The sequence below is a fragment of the Colobus angolensis genome, unplaced genomic scaffold (genome assembly GCF_000951035.1).
Source record: "Colobus angolensis palliatus isolate OR3802 unplaced genomic scaffold, Cang.pa_1.0 Scaffold3, whole genome shotgun sequence".
Classification (NCBI taxonomy): domain Eukaryota; kingdom Metazoa; phylum Chordata; class Mammalia; order Primates; family Cercopithecidae; genus Colobus; species Colobus angolensis.
This window is the reverse complement of record NW_012116265.1, coordinates 2949766-2962745: the sequence shown is the minus strand read 5'-3', so window position 1 is coordinate 2962745 and position 12980 is coordinate 2949766. Positions and strand designations below refer to the sequence as shown.

The following is a 12980-nucleotide window of genomic DNA, read 5'->3' as shown; positions in this document are numbered from 1 at the left end:
AGGGCTTCCCATGTGCTGTTCTATGCCTCCATCGTCCCTGACCTGGTGCTAGTCACTCCTGAGGTCACTGCCCAAGTGTGTGCAGGCCCTCTGGCTCCCCTGGTTCAGGGAGCCCTTGTGTTATGAGGGGTCACAGGGGCCTACAGTGCTCGGCACAGGGAGTTAAGTGCTTCTGTCATTGTTCTGTTTCACATCTGCAAATGCCATGAAGGCCAGGAGCTGTGTCTGTCTTCATAACCATAGGGCTCCAGTGCCTTGCTCTACTGCGGCACGTGGAGATGCTAGATGATACTGTGTTGACAACTGAGTGCCTACTGTGGGTTGGAGCTAGGGTTCCGGCACCACACTGGTTGGATTTAGATTCTGGCTTTCTAACTCATTAGCCATGTAACCTTAGGCAAGTGACCTGATAGCTGTGTCTCAGTTTCTTCACCTATGGAATGGGGTGAATACGGGTATTTATACCTCATAAGGTTATTATGAGGGCTGAACAAATTAAGACATATTAAAGTCCTTGGAATAGCATCTGACACATCCACAGTGTGTGGTAAACGTTAGCTGGACAGGCTTGACGCTCAGGGACGTCGTGTTCCCTCTCACAGGCGCTCCCTGTACAGTGACTGCACACAACACCTGTCTGGGAGCTGTCTTCATCTCGTCACGAACGGGGCAAGGCTATGGGATTACCCCTTGACCCTGCTGATGCAACCTCTGGTGCCTGGGAGGGGTCTGGGCAAAGGGGCCAGGCCGGGCCAGGGCCAAGGAATTTATGAGAGTATTATAGCCTTAAATTTCCAGCAGAAATCAGAAAATCTGATCCTGCACATCTAAGAATAGCCACTGGTTTCAACCATGAGAGGTGCCAAAGTGAAAGCTATAATTATTAGTAAGTAACAAGCAGAAATTAACCACCTACCGCAAAGTCATTTTTAGCTGCCATCCTAAGGTGGAAATTGAAAAATGGGCACCAAGAAGCTGTTTGGTTTGGAAAAGACCCTGGCTCAGTGCTGAAGGGCTGTGGACATGCGAATTTCCAATGCCAGCAGCAAGGTGTGCACTCAAGGAAGATGAGGAATGGCTCCCAAGGAACCATGTCTCCCACATCCCATGCTCTAGTGGGACTCTCCTGACTTCTGCACAGCGAGACTGCAAAGGTGCTCACTTCTTTCCAGCCTGGGCTCCCACATTGCAAAAATGGAGAAAATAACCTTCCTCTGACCTTCTTTACAGGATAGTATATAGACAAATGGCACTGGAAGATACCTCGAACTTTCAGGAGAAGAAACCATAAACATGGGTAGGTTTCTTTCCAAATATCATGGGAGGCACAGATGCCATAAGAAAAAATTGATAAATTTATTTTAAAAAGTGGCAAAAAAGACAAACAAAAACTAAAAAAAACAACCAAGGCCGGGCGCGGTAGCTCAAGCCTGTAATCCCAGCACTTTGGGAGGCCGAGGCAGGCGGATCACGAGGCCAGGAGATCGAGACCATCCTGGCTAACACGGTGAAACCCCGTCTCTACTAAAAAAAATAAAAAAAACCTAGCCAGGCGAGGTGGTGGGCGCCTGTAGTCCCAGCTACTCAGGAGGCTGAGGCAGGAGAATGGCGTGACCCCGGAAGGCGGAGCTTGCAGTGAGCTGAGATCCGGCCACGGCACTCCAGCCTGGGTGACAGAGCGAGACTCCATCTCAAAAAAAAAAAAAAAAAAAAAACCAACCAAAAAACCCAAACAACCCTTGGAAGAAGATGTTTACAGCACCTATTTCAGAGACAAGGCAGATTTCTTTGACACACAATAAATGCTTAGAAATAAAAAGGAAAAGCTCAGTATCTAAGAAGATAAATGGTCAAAAGCTATGGACAGAAAATTGAAATATCATTTTCTACTTGTCAGATTGGCAAAGATCAAGGATTCTAGAGTTCATTGTGTTGGCAAGGGTGGGAGAAAGTGGACATGAGCACATTGTTGACTGGAATGTAAACTGGTACAATTCTGCGGAACGCAATGGACAAAACTTATCAAAATTAAAGAGTACACTCCCTTTCACCCATCAGTTCCACTGTTTAGAGTTTATCTTACAGATTAAAAAAAAAAATACACATCGGCCCTCAGTATCCATGGGGAGTTGGTTCTAGGACCGCCCTCGAATACCAAAATCCATGATGTTCGAGTCCCTGATACGAAATGGTGCAGGATTTGCATATAACCTATGCACATCCTCCTGTGTATTTTAAATCATCTCCAGATTACTTAAAATACCCAATACAATGTAAATGTTATTTAAATAGTGCTTATACTGTATTGTTTAGGGAATAATGACAAGAAGACAAAGTTTCTACGTGTTCAGTACAGACACATTTTTTTCCAATATTTTTAATCTAAGGTTGGTTAAATCCATGGATGCAGAACCCGAGAATGTAAAGGGTAGACTGCGTATAGGGATACTTATTGAAGCATTATCCGTAATGGCAAAATACTAGAGATACTTATCTCTCAGAGCGGGGGAGCTCAAACCACATAAGGTAAAACCCGACAGTGCAGTGGAAGCTGTTTTCTTCTAAATTTACCTCTTAAAAGGCAATGTGAATGTATGATATGATTCTACGTCTTGACTCAAGCAGTTCTACATATTGACTCTTTGAAAGAGTCAGTCTGGCACAAATTGCCATAATAATCTAAATGTTATCAGCTGAATTTAAGATTCAAATCTAAATGTTAATCAGTAGAGTATTGGTCAAATGATGGTCTAACCATACAGTAGACTTATACTCTGTAGCTGTGACAAAGTATAAGTCACCTTACAGGTGCTGATGTGCACTGACCTACCAGGTAGCACATTCAGAGGGCGGTGGGGGACAAAGTACAGCGTGTGAGATTTCTGGAAGATGCATAGAAGTGGTGACAGTGGTTGCCTGTGGCGGGGGTGACTGAGGCTCACAGATAACAGGGAGCCTTTACACTTTGTGGCTGCTCAATTGTTTGCCATGGACCTATGGAAGGGCGCCCCAATCACACAGAAAGTGGGAACCTGCTGTGGGCAAGCATCCTTCATCTCCTGGACCTGTCTCCTTACAGAGCAGCTGGTGGCACAGGTATCCCATTCACTATCTCCTTGCCTTGCACATGCACAGACAAGTGACCTAGGGACTCTCTGCTATGATAGATTTCTCTGCTGGAAATCCAAGGTCATCTCCAAGTGACCTTTCCTGCAAGCCTCAAATCTAGGTCCACCTCCACCGTGGGTTCCCATCATGAGCTCCCAGTGTACTCAGTTCACCAGAAAAAAACCACCAGGAGAGAACAGGCCCACAAATGCCACCCAGACACCATGGCTTTGGGTGTCAGGCCTTGGTCTAACTAATTTCTTCTAAAGCTTACAAAACTTATGGGCTCTGGCAGTATTGTGGGAGCTGATGACGGACACAGGAAACAGAGGTTACCTTGTTTTCATGAACTGCCAAAAAATTGAGTCACATTTGTTTTGTCTCTCAGAGCAGTGAAGCTCAAAGTACGTAAGGTAAAACCTGGCGGCGCATTGGAAACTATCTGTCTCCTTCTCAATTTTCCTCTTGAAGGACTATGTGAATATATGATACGATTCCAAACCTTGACTCAAGCAAAGTCATTGCTTTGAAACAGTCAATATGGCACAAATTCCAAAAAGATCACAACTGACTGCATTCACTTGTCCTACACATAATGCTCACCGTATGCATATAGCACAGTTTGCTCAGGCCCTACAGGGTCTACAGTCACTTTCCATAGTTCAATTCCACCACCTTCTAGAATAGTAAAGCCACACCCATTCGCTAGGAAGGAGAACTTGACTCTGTTCTATGGGCCACGCAATGAGAAATGGATCTTGTGTGATTATATTAAAATTCAAAGACAGCTCCTAGAAGGCTGGGCGTGGTGCCTCACACCTGTAATCCCAGCACTTTGAGAGGCTGAGGCAGGCGGATCACTCGAGGTCAGGAGTTCAAGATCAGCCTGGCCAACATGGTGAAGCCCCATCTCTTCTAAAAATACAAAAATCAGCAGAGCATGGTGGCAGGTGCCTGTAATCCCAGCTATTTGGGAGGCTGAGGCAGAAGAATCACTTGAACCTGGCAGCAGAGGTTGTAGTAAGCCAAGATCGCGCCATTGCACTCCAGCCTGGGTAAAAGAGTGAGACTCCATCCCCACGAAAAAATAAAATAAAAGGATAGCTCCAAGCTGAATCTTAGCCATCAAGTTCTTTAACATTCTAATAATCAGTTACAAAATTTCCTCCCCAACAGTCATGGCAGGCCACGCAAAGTGAGGCAAAGTCTCTGGATAACTGAGTTGGCGGCAGCAAGATGCTAGGCGGAGCTCTCCTGGAATATGCTGACTCTCAGGTCAGTAAGTTTTCCAAGAAACAAGCAAGAGAAGCACCGCCTTTGAGGTCAGGGGAGCTAGTTCCACCCTGGAGGAATGGCCTTCAGCCCTTCTGGTGTTTTAGACTTCGGCACTTCAGAAACCCAACTTTGAGACCAATTTGAAAGGCAACTCTGCCCCTCCACCAGCCCCACAAGTTCAGGTTTACCTGGCCTGGACACTAAACCATACTCCTTCCCTTTCTGTTCTCTGTAGTCGTTCATGGGGGTGACTGACTAGCACAGGCATCAGAGTTCTCTGCCAGGGACTGGGCTTTTGCATAAGGGAGCTGTGGAGGAGGCGTTACTGCTACTTTGTTGGCCCTCAGAGCCAGAATGTCTGGGACCTCTCTGAGCAAGAGGCCGAATGCTGCAGGTGTCTGCAGCAGAGAAGAACAATTGCGAATTCATGAATTACCCCTCCTTTGTACTTCTGCTTAGAATATAAATTGTTAATTTATGGCAGTCGTTATGGCGCAATTGAAGATGCCAACACAGAAAAAGTCTGACTGAGCTGGGCTCTGTGGCATGCCAAGGCCAGGTAAATCCAAACACGTTTTCAATGCGAAGGCCTCTGCCAGTGGTGTCAAACAGCGTGGAATATCACACGATTAGCCTTGGCAAAAAAGGAGTCAACAGAAGGACAATTGGTTCATAATAAGCACCCTTCTCAGTCAAATGTGGGCTTTCACCACGCGCTGTGAGAGTCAAGCCTGAGAAGGTCCAGGTAGGGCTGTAGGGATGAAGTGATGAAACCCGAGGAGTGGAATTACCGTTTATGTTGAAATATAAATATGTAAGTAAAAACAGCCATTATTTCTTGGAAGTGCAGTGCAGTGGGATTCTCGTTATTAAAATGCCTGCACAGGCCGGGTGCAGTGGCTCACGCCTGTAATCCCAACACTTTGGGAGGCCGAGGTGGGTGGATCACCTGAGGTCAGGAGTTTAAGACCAGCCTGGCCAAGATGGTGAAACCCCATCTCTACTAAAAACACAATTAGCCGGATGTGGTGGCAGGCGCTTGTAATTCCAGCTACTTGGGAGGCTGAGGCAGGAGAATTACTTGATTTTTCTCGTTAATTTTTGGGCTGTGAGTGTTAGGAATATAATGTTTAGTGAGCCTAGGTCGTTATAGATATATAATAATATAATTAATAGGGGGAGGGAGCCAGTTAGTGTGTAGAATAAGAAGTATGTGCCTGAACCCAGGAGGTGGACGTGGCAGTGAGCCAAGATTGCACCACTGCACTCCAGCCTGGGTGACAGAGCAAGACTCCGTCTCAAAAAAAAAAAAAAAAAAAAAAAGCCTGGACACTGCATTTATTTTTGGGCTTTTTAGTGGTGCAGAGGCATCGCTGAGCCAGCAAAGTGCCCTGGGAACTCGGGAAGGGACACTCATGCCCCCCTTCTGGGCCAGTCTCCAGGTCAGAGGCTGCTGCTGTCTCTCTATGAAATTACGGAGAGAGCCATCAGAGAGGAGCAGAGGAGCACAGGAACATAGCGGCACCAAACACACGGCCCCTTCCCTGGCTTTAGAAAGACATCTGTGTCCTTACCACCACCTGGCCCTCTCGCAGGGACTCCAAGAATTCACTGCCAAGACGTGCCAGGCATTGCACTCAGCAACCCTGGGAGATGGGTGTTATTCCTAAGCCCATCACACAGAATTGGAAACTGAGGCTAAGTTAAATACTTTAACTCAAATCTATCCAGTTGGTACAGGTATGACTGACTCCACGTCACTCACAAAGACAGTCTCTATAGCACAAGCCCGGTACCCCACATGGCAAACTCCCCAAGAATCCTTAGAGTCAAATCCCGAAAACTTGCTTAGATGTCTGCTCTGTGCCAGGGCACCAAGGCAGGGGAGAGAGATCAGGGCATACAGAGTCACTCATGGATCCTGCAAAGCAGCAGTAACATTTCGGTGCATGACTGTGAAGCTTTGATCTCTCCTGATGAGGGGTGTGGGCTAAACAGGCAAGCGCCCAGGCTTTGGCACAGCAGCAGGTTGTGGGTAGGGGCGGAGTGGTACCTGCATGGAGCCAGATCTGTGCCAGCGTCATCCAGGGGTGTAGCGGGCCCTGCTTAGGGGCGCTGCTCTGCAGAGACGAAGCCACTTCTGACAGCGCCTGCTCCACTCTTGAGGCTGCTACTGATGTGGCATGGACGGAGCCTGTGAGAGGTTTTTGAGAAGACTCTATCAGGAGCGAAAGAACAGACCCAACCAATCAACCCCTTCCTACACAGACAAGTATGGAACACACACACCGCTTCCCCCATGATGTTTCTAAGATTTACTGTCCATAAAGAAATGTGGGCAATCATGGCCTGGGGCCTTAAGTTTCCATCCTTAGGCTTTAGCTAATCTTTTTGTCAACAAACAGAGCACATGCCCCCTCCAGGAGCTCAGCCTAGCAGTGTGAGTGCTGGGAGATGGGGGGCCAGATACACAGCTGTGACGATACTAGTGTTTAAAAATCACATAAATGAAGTGCTACAAAGGGACATTACAAAGCGCCCCTGTAAGGGCCTAAACCTAGAAACTTAATCAGGGTCAGGGGAGGAATACACTTGCCTCCTGGGATAGCATTTGGAGTACATGTACTGGCCATTCTCAAGACAAACCCAGCAACTTCCCTGCCTTGGAGAGGTGGGCTACACCCTCAGTTTAGAACCATATTCTAAGGCATGAGTTAAAAACTGCAGAAAAAAGCACACTTTTGCCCTGTGTATAAGCAGATGTCTATCCTTAAGGCTAGACTACTAGCAGGGGAGGGGATGGGATGGGTTTGTAGCAAAGACTCCTGGGGCTCAGAATATGCACCTGCCTAATTACTCTGTAAAACCTGCTGCCCTGAAAGGCTAAGGACACGGGTCGACCAAGCATGTTCACTAGTCAAGGGATAGGTGTAGTTCACAAGTCAAAATGCAAAACTCGTTTCTCTTCACGTTGACCTCTCGGAGGTCCTGATGATCAGAGACCACCTCCTTAAACAGAGGCTTGCTTCCCACCTCTTTCTAACATTCACTCTTGGAGATGTGATTTTAGAATCGATAGCAGGATTCTCAGTTGTTTCAAATTTGAAACTGTTAATATTTCTATTCACTTGCATCGTTCTTAATTTGTACTTCATCAGAAAGTTTAGTATGGAGATAAACATTCCAACACTGAGAGTGGTAACTACTAACTCATCATAAAGTTTAAAATAGTAATAATCTATAAAGATAAATGCTGACTACAAAATAAATGGAGTTATATTCTTCATAATACAAAATTGTGAGCATAAAAATAATTTCAGTTGCACTTTGGAACGCACCCATCATCTATAAATTTAAAGAGTATTATTCACAGCAACAGATGCGCCATTCATGTCATGTTTTGATTGCTCCAGTATAATGGTAACATGGATGCCTCTAAATGCACCTGAATCCTTCGGTGGGGCCTTGGTGGATGGAAATCAGAGTGGGCCAACAGTGCCCACAAGGATGACCAAGAGGAGAGCAGCCTCTGGAAAGGTATAGCAAGTCCTGCTGCACAATACGGAATTCAGAGGCTGAGTTAAAAGAGTCTAATTGTCCAGGGGCGGTGGCTCACGCCTGTAATCCCAGAACTTTGAGAGGCCAAGGTGGGTGGATCACCTGAGTTTTGGAGTTCGAGACCAGCCTGACCGACACGGAGAAATCCCATCTCTATTAAAACACAAAAATTAGCTGGCTATGGTAGCACATGCTTATAATCTCAGCTACTCGGGAGGCTGAGGCAGGAAAATCGCTTGAACCCAGGAGGTGGAGCTTGCAGTGAGCCGAGATTGTGCCATTGCACTCCAGCCTGGGTGACAGAGCGAGACTCTGTCTCAAAAAACAAAACAAAACAAAACAAAACAAAAGTCTAATTGATAGCATATGAAGGGAGAACCTAGGAAGTGTGGCTAAGAATCTATCCTTGTTTAGACAAAGTATGTCTAACTACTATTTTTAAAAAATCTAAATAGCAAAATGATTAAACTGCTGTTGAAATTTCTTATTTGTCACCTTTTTATGGAAAGTAATATTCTAACTTTGATTACAAGGACTTGATGTAGTTTCCCTGAGACTTTTAGTAGCAATGATAGTTAAATAAATGAGTAGCCTAGAGGTTGCTGCTACCCTATTCTGCCATTACCAAGCTGGCTACCTTCTCACTGGCTTGAACAGTGGTTCTCAACCTTAACTTCACATTAAAATCATTTGGGATTTAAAAAATCATGAGGTTATAGCTACATCCCAGACCAATCACATCACTCAGTCTAGGGGTGAGGACTGGCATCTCTGTTAATCACCCCAAGTGATTCCAGTGTGCAGCTAAGAATGAGAACCACTCGCCTGGAGAGACAGGAAGCAAATGTTATGAATATTTGGTCAAAAAAAGCCTGTACATGGGCCAGGCAGCCTGAGCTCTCCTGCTTCGCTGCAGCTCAAGGGTCACCTGGGGAACAGAGTTCCAGGAAGAGCTTGTTCTCTAGAACAGCGGTTCTTAGACTTTTTGGTCTCAGAATCTCTTCAGATTCTAAAAAATCATTGAAGACCTTAAAGAGATTGTTTATATGAGTTATGTCTATTGATATTCACATTAGAAGTCAAAATTGAGACATGTTTAACATATTCACTTACTAATTCATTAAAAAAATAACAACAATAAACTATTGCTCTGGAAGCATTCTGTACCTTTTCTACCAGGTTCTGTGAATCTTTTGCTACAGGAATTTGTGACTTTGGGAGGGGCTAATTTTGGTTTTTGGATTAACTGTTTTGTTTGGTCCACAAATAAATAATCAGAACTACTGCCAAAGTTTCTTCTCTGTGTGATATTTATACACAACTAAATCAATTAATTCCTAGCACAATATATTTGACTATGAATAAGGTCTGGCAGATGATGATGATGATGGTGACGATGATGACAGCAGTGGTGGTTGTCAGTTTTAGAGAACATACCATGCTTCAGGCACTGCGATTGGCACTTTATATGTACTAATCTTTAACCAGAATGAAAGCACTAGTCTGATTCCAAGTCTGTCCTCTAAGTCCAGCTCTGATGCCACCTCCTACAGGAAGGCTGTTGTGAGACTTCCACTTCTCCCTACAATAAGTGAGACCCTCTGGCCCTTGGTGCTTCTATGAGTTTGTCACTAACAATGCACAGATCACAGGTTTTAAAGTTAATGTTCACTGTCTCCCTTATTAGACTGTGTGGGTCTAGAAGACGGGAACTACGTCCTCAGTCTAGGGATTTTCAGGGACTGACAATACCAGACCCATACTAGACATTAGGTAAATGAGTGTGGAGGGAATGAATGAGTGCTGTCAGTAGACAAGTCACTGTCTGAAATTCAGAATCCCTCTCTGGATGCATGTCTGTGTGCTCCACTCTTCCCCCCTAACAACGGCTCAGAGGCCGGAACCTTCACCCACTCAAAGGGCACTTCAGTATAGTGCTCATCACTTCCAACAATCCAGACTAAAAATGACAGTGATGAATAGTTCCAATTAAACATGGACGTTTCCCCTCTCTAACGTAAAATTAAAATATAGAGAAGGATAACAGGCTTATAAGAAATAATGCTTTTCTTTCTATCAATTTCTTGGTACACACATTTCACCAGGGCAGAGAGCCTTCATGCTCTGAACCAGAGATGAATATTAGGGCACTCACATAATAATAGCAGATAACTGACAATAGTGAAATTAGATAAGTTGGTATCTAATATTCCTGAAAATAACACAACAAAGAAAAGTCTTCCATTGAATTAGTATTGGAAGGAGGGGGAAAGAAAAACATCACTTTAATCAGAATCGATACAGCTGGTTAAAAAACAAAACAAGCAGGCCAGGTGCAGTGGCTCACGCCTGTAATCCCAGCACTGTGGGAGGCCAAGGCGGGCAGATCACCTGAGGTCAGGAGTTTGAGACCAGTCTGGTCAACACAGTGAAACCTTGTCTCCACTAAAAATACAAAAATTAGCTGGGCGTGGTGGTGCACGCCTATAATCCCAGCTACTCAGGAGGCTGAGGCAGGAGAACAGGCTGCAGTGAGCTGAGACTGTACCATTGTACTCCAGCCTGGGTGACAAGAGTGAGACTCTATCTCCAAAAAAACAAAAAACAAAACAAACCCCACAACCCTGTATTTTATTGTTTCATAGAACTGAAATGGTAACTATACAGACACTGGATTTTGACTTACACAGGTAAACAGCTGGAAACATTGGCTTTAACCAGCATATTTTTAAAGAACCCCTTTCTTTCTCACCACGGCAAACCTGTTCCCGCATCGTACATCAGAATGAGAGCACTATTAACTTAAGCTGGAAATGGGCAAACTGAGGCTTGAAAAGGGAATCAGAAGTTAGACTATAGGACATATTTCCAATTTGAAATCCAAGGCTCTGCAGAAATAAATTTCCAAATAATCAGGTTCAACAGGTGAGCCAGGGAGAGCACCTGGGCTGCTGTGCATCTCTCATCTGCCACCCGGCTTCAAGAGGTCCCGCCACTGCCAGAGCCCACAGGGCTGTGTGCCATGCAGCGGCTGCCGTGCTCCATCTAGGAGACAATGTGCCTCTCTTCCACAGTCACAGGACACAGGGCTCTGAAAAGCCACTGCCAAGACCCACTGGACCGAGGGCTGACGTAGGCAGGTGAGAGCTCGCTCTGAAATTTAGCCCAGGTGTGTGGTCTAATGGCCCGAATGGTGCAGGGGCATGTGACATCCAGGAGCGGAGGCCATCTGCATTTCCACAAGCCAATGGCTTTCCTTGCACTCCCACCTAGATCCTCAACAGAAAATGTTATCTTGGACACTTGATACAGAGGCAAAGTGCCTCTGTATCCTTCTAGGCTCCTCTCTCCATCACTGTGTCTGGGGGTAAGGACGGGGAAGGCAGTCGAGGACCCAGGAACTGTGGTGGGTCAAGAGGACCCACAGCCAAGAGGATCAGGAACCAAGAGGAACCCAGGTCACTGACCTCAGGGCACCACGAGTCCAAGCTCTGAACCCCTCCTGAGGTTTTCTGACCCATGCTCCTATCATTCACTGAGGGCTGTTGAGAAACCCTGCCTGCCACAAGTAGGACACTGGGGACGGCTAGCTCAAATTGCCTTTGCAGGTGAAGCTTCTCCAAAAATCCTTTTTCCAATGCACACGGCACCTATGGTGAATTTCACATAGACCTTGGCTATGGCAATCACATGTGAGCCCTATTCCACCGAAGTTCATCATCCAAAGGGATCCCAGTGCCAATAATTCTGTTAAGAAAAGGCACAGGCTGGGTGTGGTGGCTCATGCCTGTAATCCCAGCACTTTGGGAGGCTGAGGTGGGTGGATCACTTGAGGTCAGGAGTTTGAGACCAGCCTGGCCAAAATGGCAAAACCCCATCTCTACTAAAAATACAAAAAAAATTAGCCGGGCCTGGTGGTGGGCGCCTGTAATCCCAGCTAGTTGGGAGGCTGAGGCAGGAGAATCGCTTGAACCCAGGAGGCAGAGGTTGCATTGAGCTGAGGTGGCACCATTCACTCCAGCCTGGGTGACACAGTGAGATTCTGTCTCAAAAAAGAAAAGAAAAGAAAAGAAAAGGGCATAACTGATAAATTAAGTGGCTTAGTTAGTTATACTTCATATTCCTGTATTTGTCACACACAGTGTTGCCAAATAAATAGCATATATTATTATATTCCAGCTCTCCTTATAACTATCTGGTGGCCTCAGTTAAGTGGCTGCAGTCTGAAGGACCCCTCGCCTTCCCTCTCCCCTCAGAACACATAGAAGATGAGCTGGATCTCAGATGAAATCCTGCCCACCCAGTGACTTGGCAAGCATTCCAGTGCCAGGAACAATGGATAGCCACATTACACGATGTGTGAAAAACATCCTCTACCAAAAGAAAGACGTCAGCCGACCACCTCACACGAGGCTGGCAGGATTTGGGCCAGCTCCTTGCTTCCCAGCCCTGGAGAACTCACTCCGTGCCTCATGGGCGTGAACGTGGGAGAACAACGGCACGTGGCCGCACCCCAAGCCCCATCTCTGTTTGGCACCCACATTCTTTCTGTCCAATGCTGCAGCGGCAGACACCTGTCCTCCCCATATTTTTCTGACAAGTAGCTGAGCCACTGTAGTTGTGGGCATGCAGAAATCACTTGCTGCTAATGAATCTCTGTACCTGTTTTCCCTTGACCTTGAAATGATTCCAAATTCTCTGTCAACTTATTTATCTTCCAGTTCTTGGAAGGTGTGCCCCCAAAACAATTAAAATAATAAGAAAAAGCAGCAGTTCCATCTCTTAAAGAACCTGAATACTAAGCAGCAATCAGAATGACTCAGCATTCTGTCAGCTAGCTTTGCTTTAGAATTTTCATTTCTGAACAGGAAAAAAAAATTCTGTTTCTCAAGATAGGGCTTGGAAATAAATCAGTCCAACACTGCAGACTGCTGGCAGCTCTGTGCCCTTCTGTCTCTGTGTGTCACCTGTGCTTGATGTACCAGAATGTCCTGGGGGCTGAGGATGGGAGGAGGCGGAGGAGCTAGTCATGGCTGTCT

The 12980-nt window shown here is 45.9% G+C and overlaps 1 protein-coding gene across 1 annotated transcript in view; it reads right to left on the bottom strand.

Moving 5' to 3' along the window:
• The window catches only part of TTC7B (tetratricopeptide repeat domain 7B), a 248079-nt gene that overhangs the window by 48808 nt on the left and 186291 nt on the right, over window positions 1–12980 (bottom strand). Inside the window, exon 17 of the mRNA XM_011949417.1 lies at window positions 6437–6577. Coding sequence (XP_011804807.1) covers window positions 6437–6577 — 141 coding nt within the window. The remainder of the gene's footprint in view (window positions 1–6436; window positions 6578–12980) is intronic.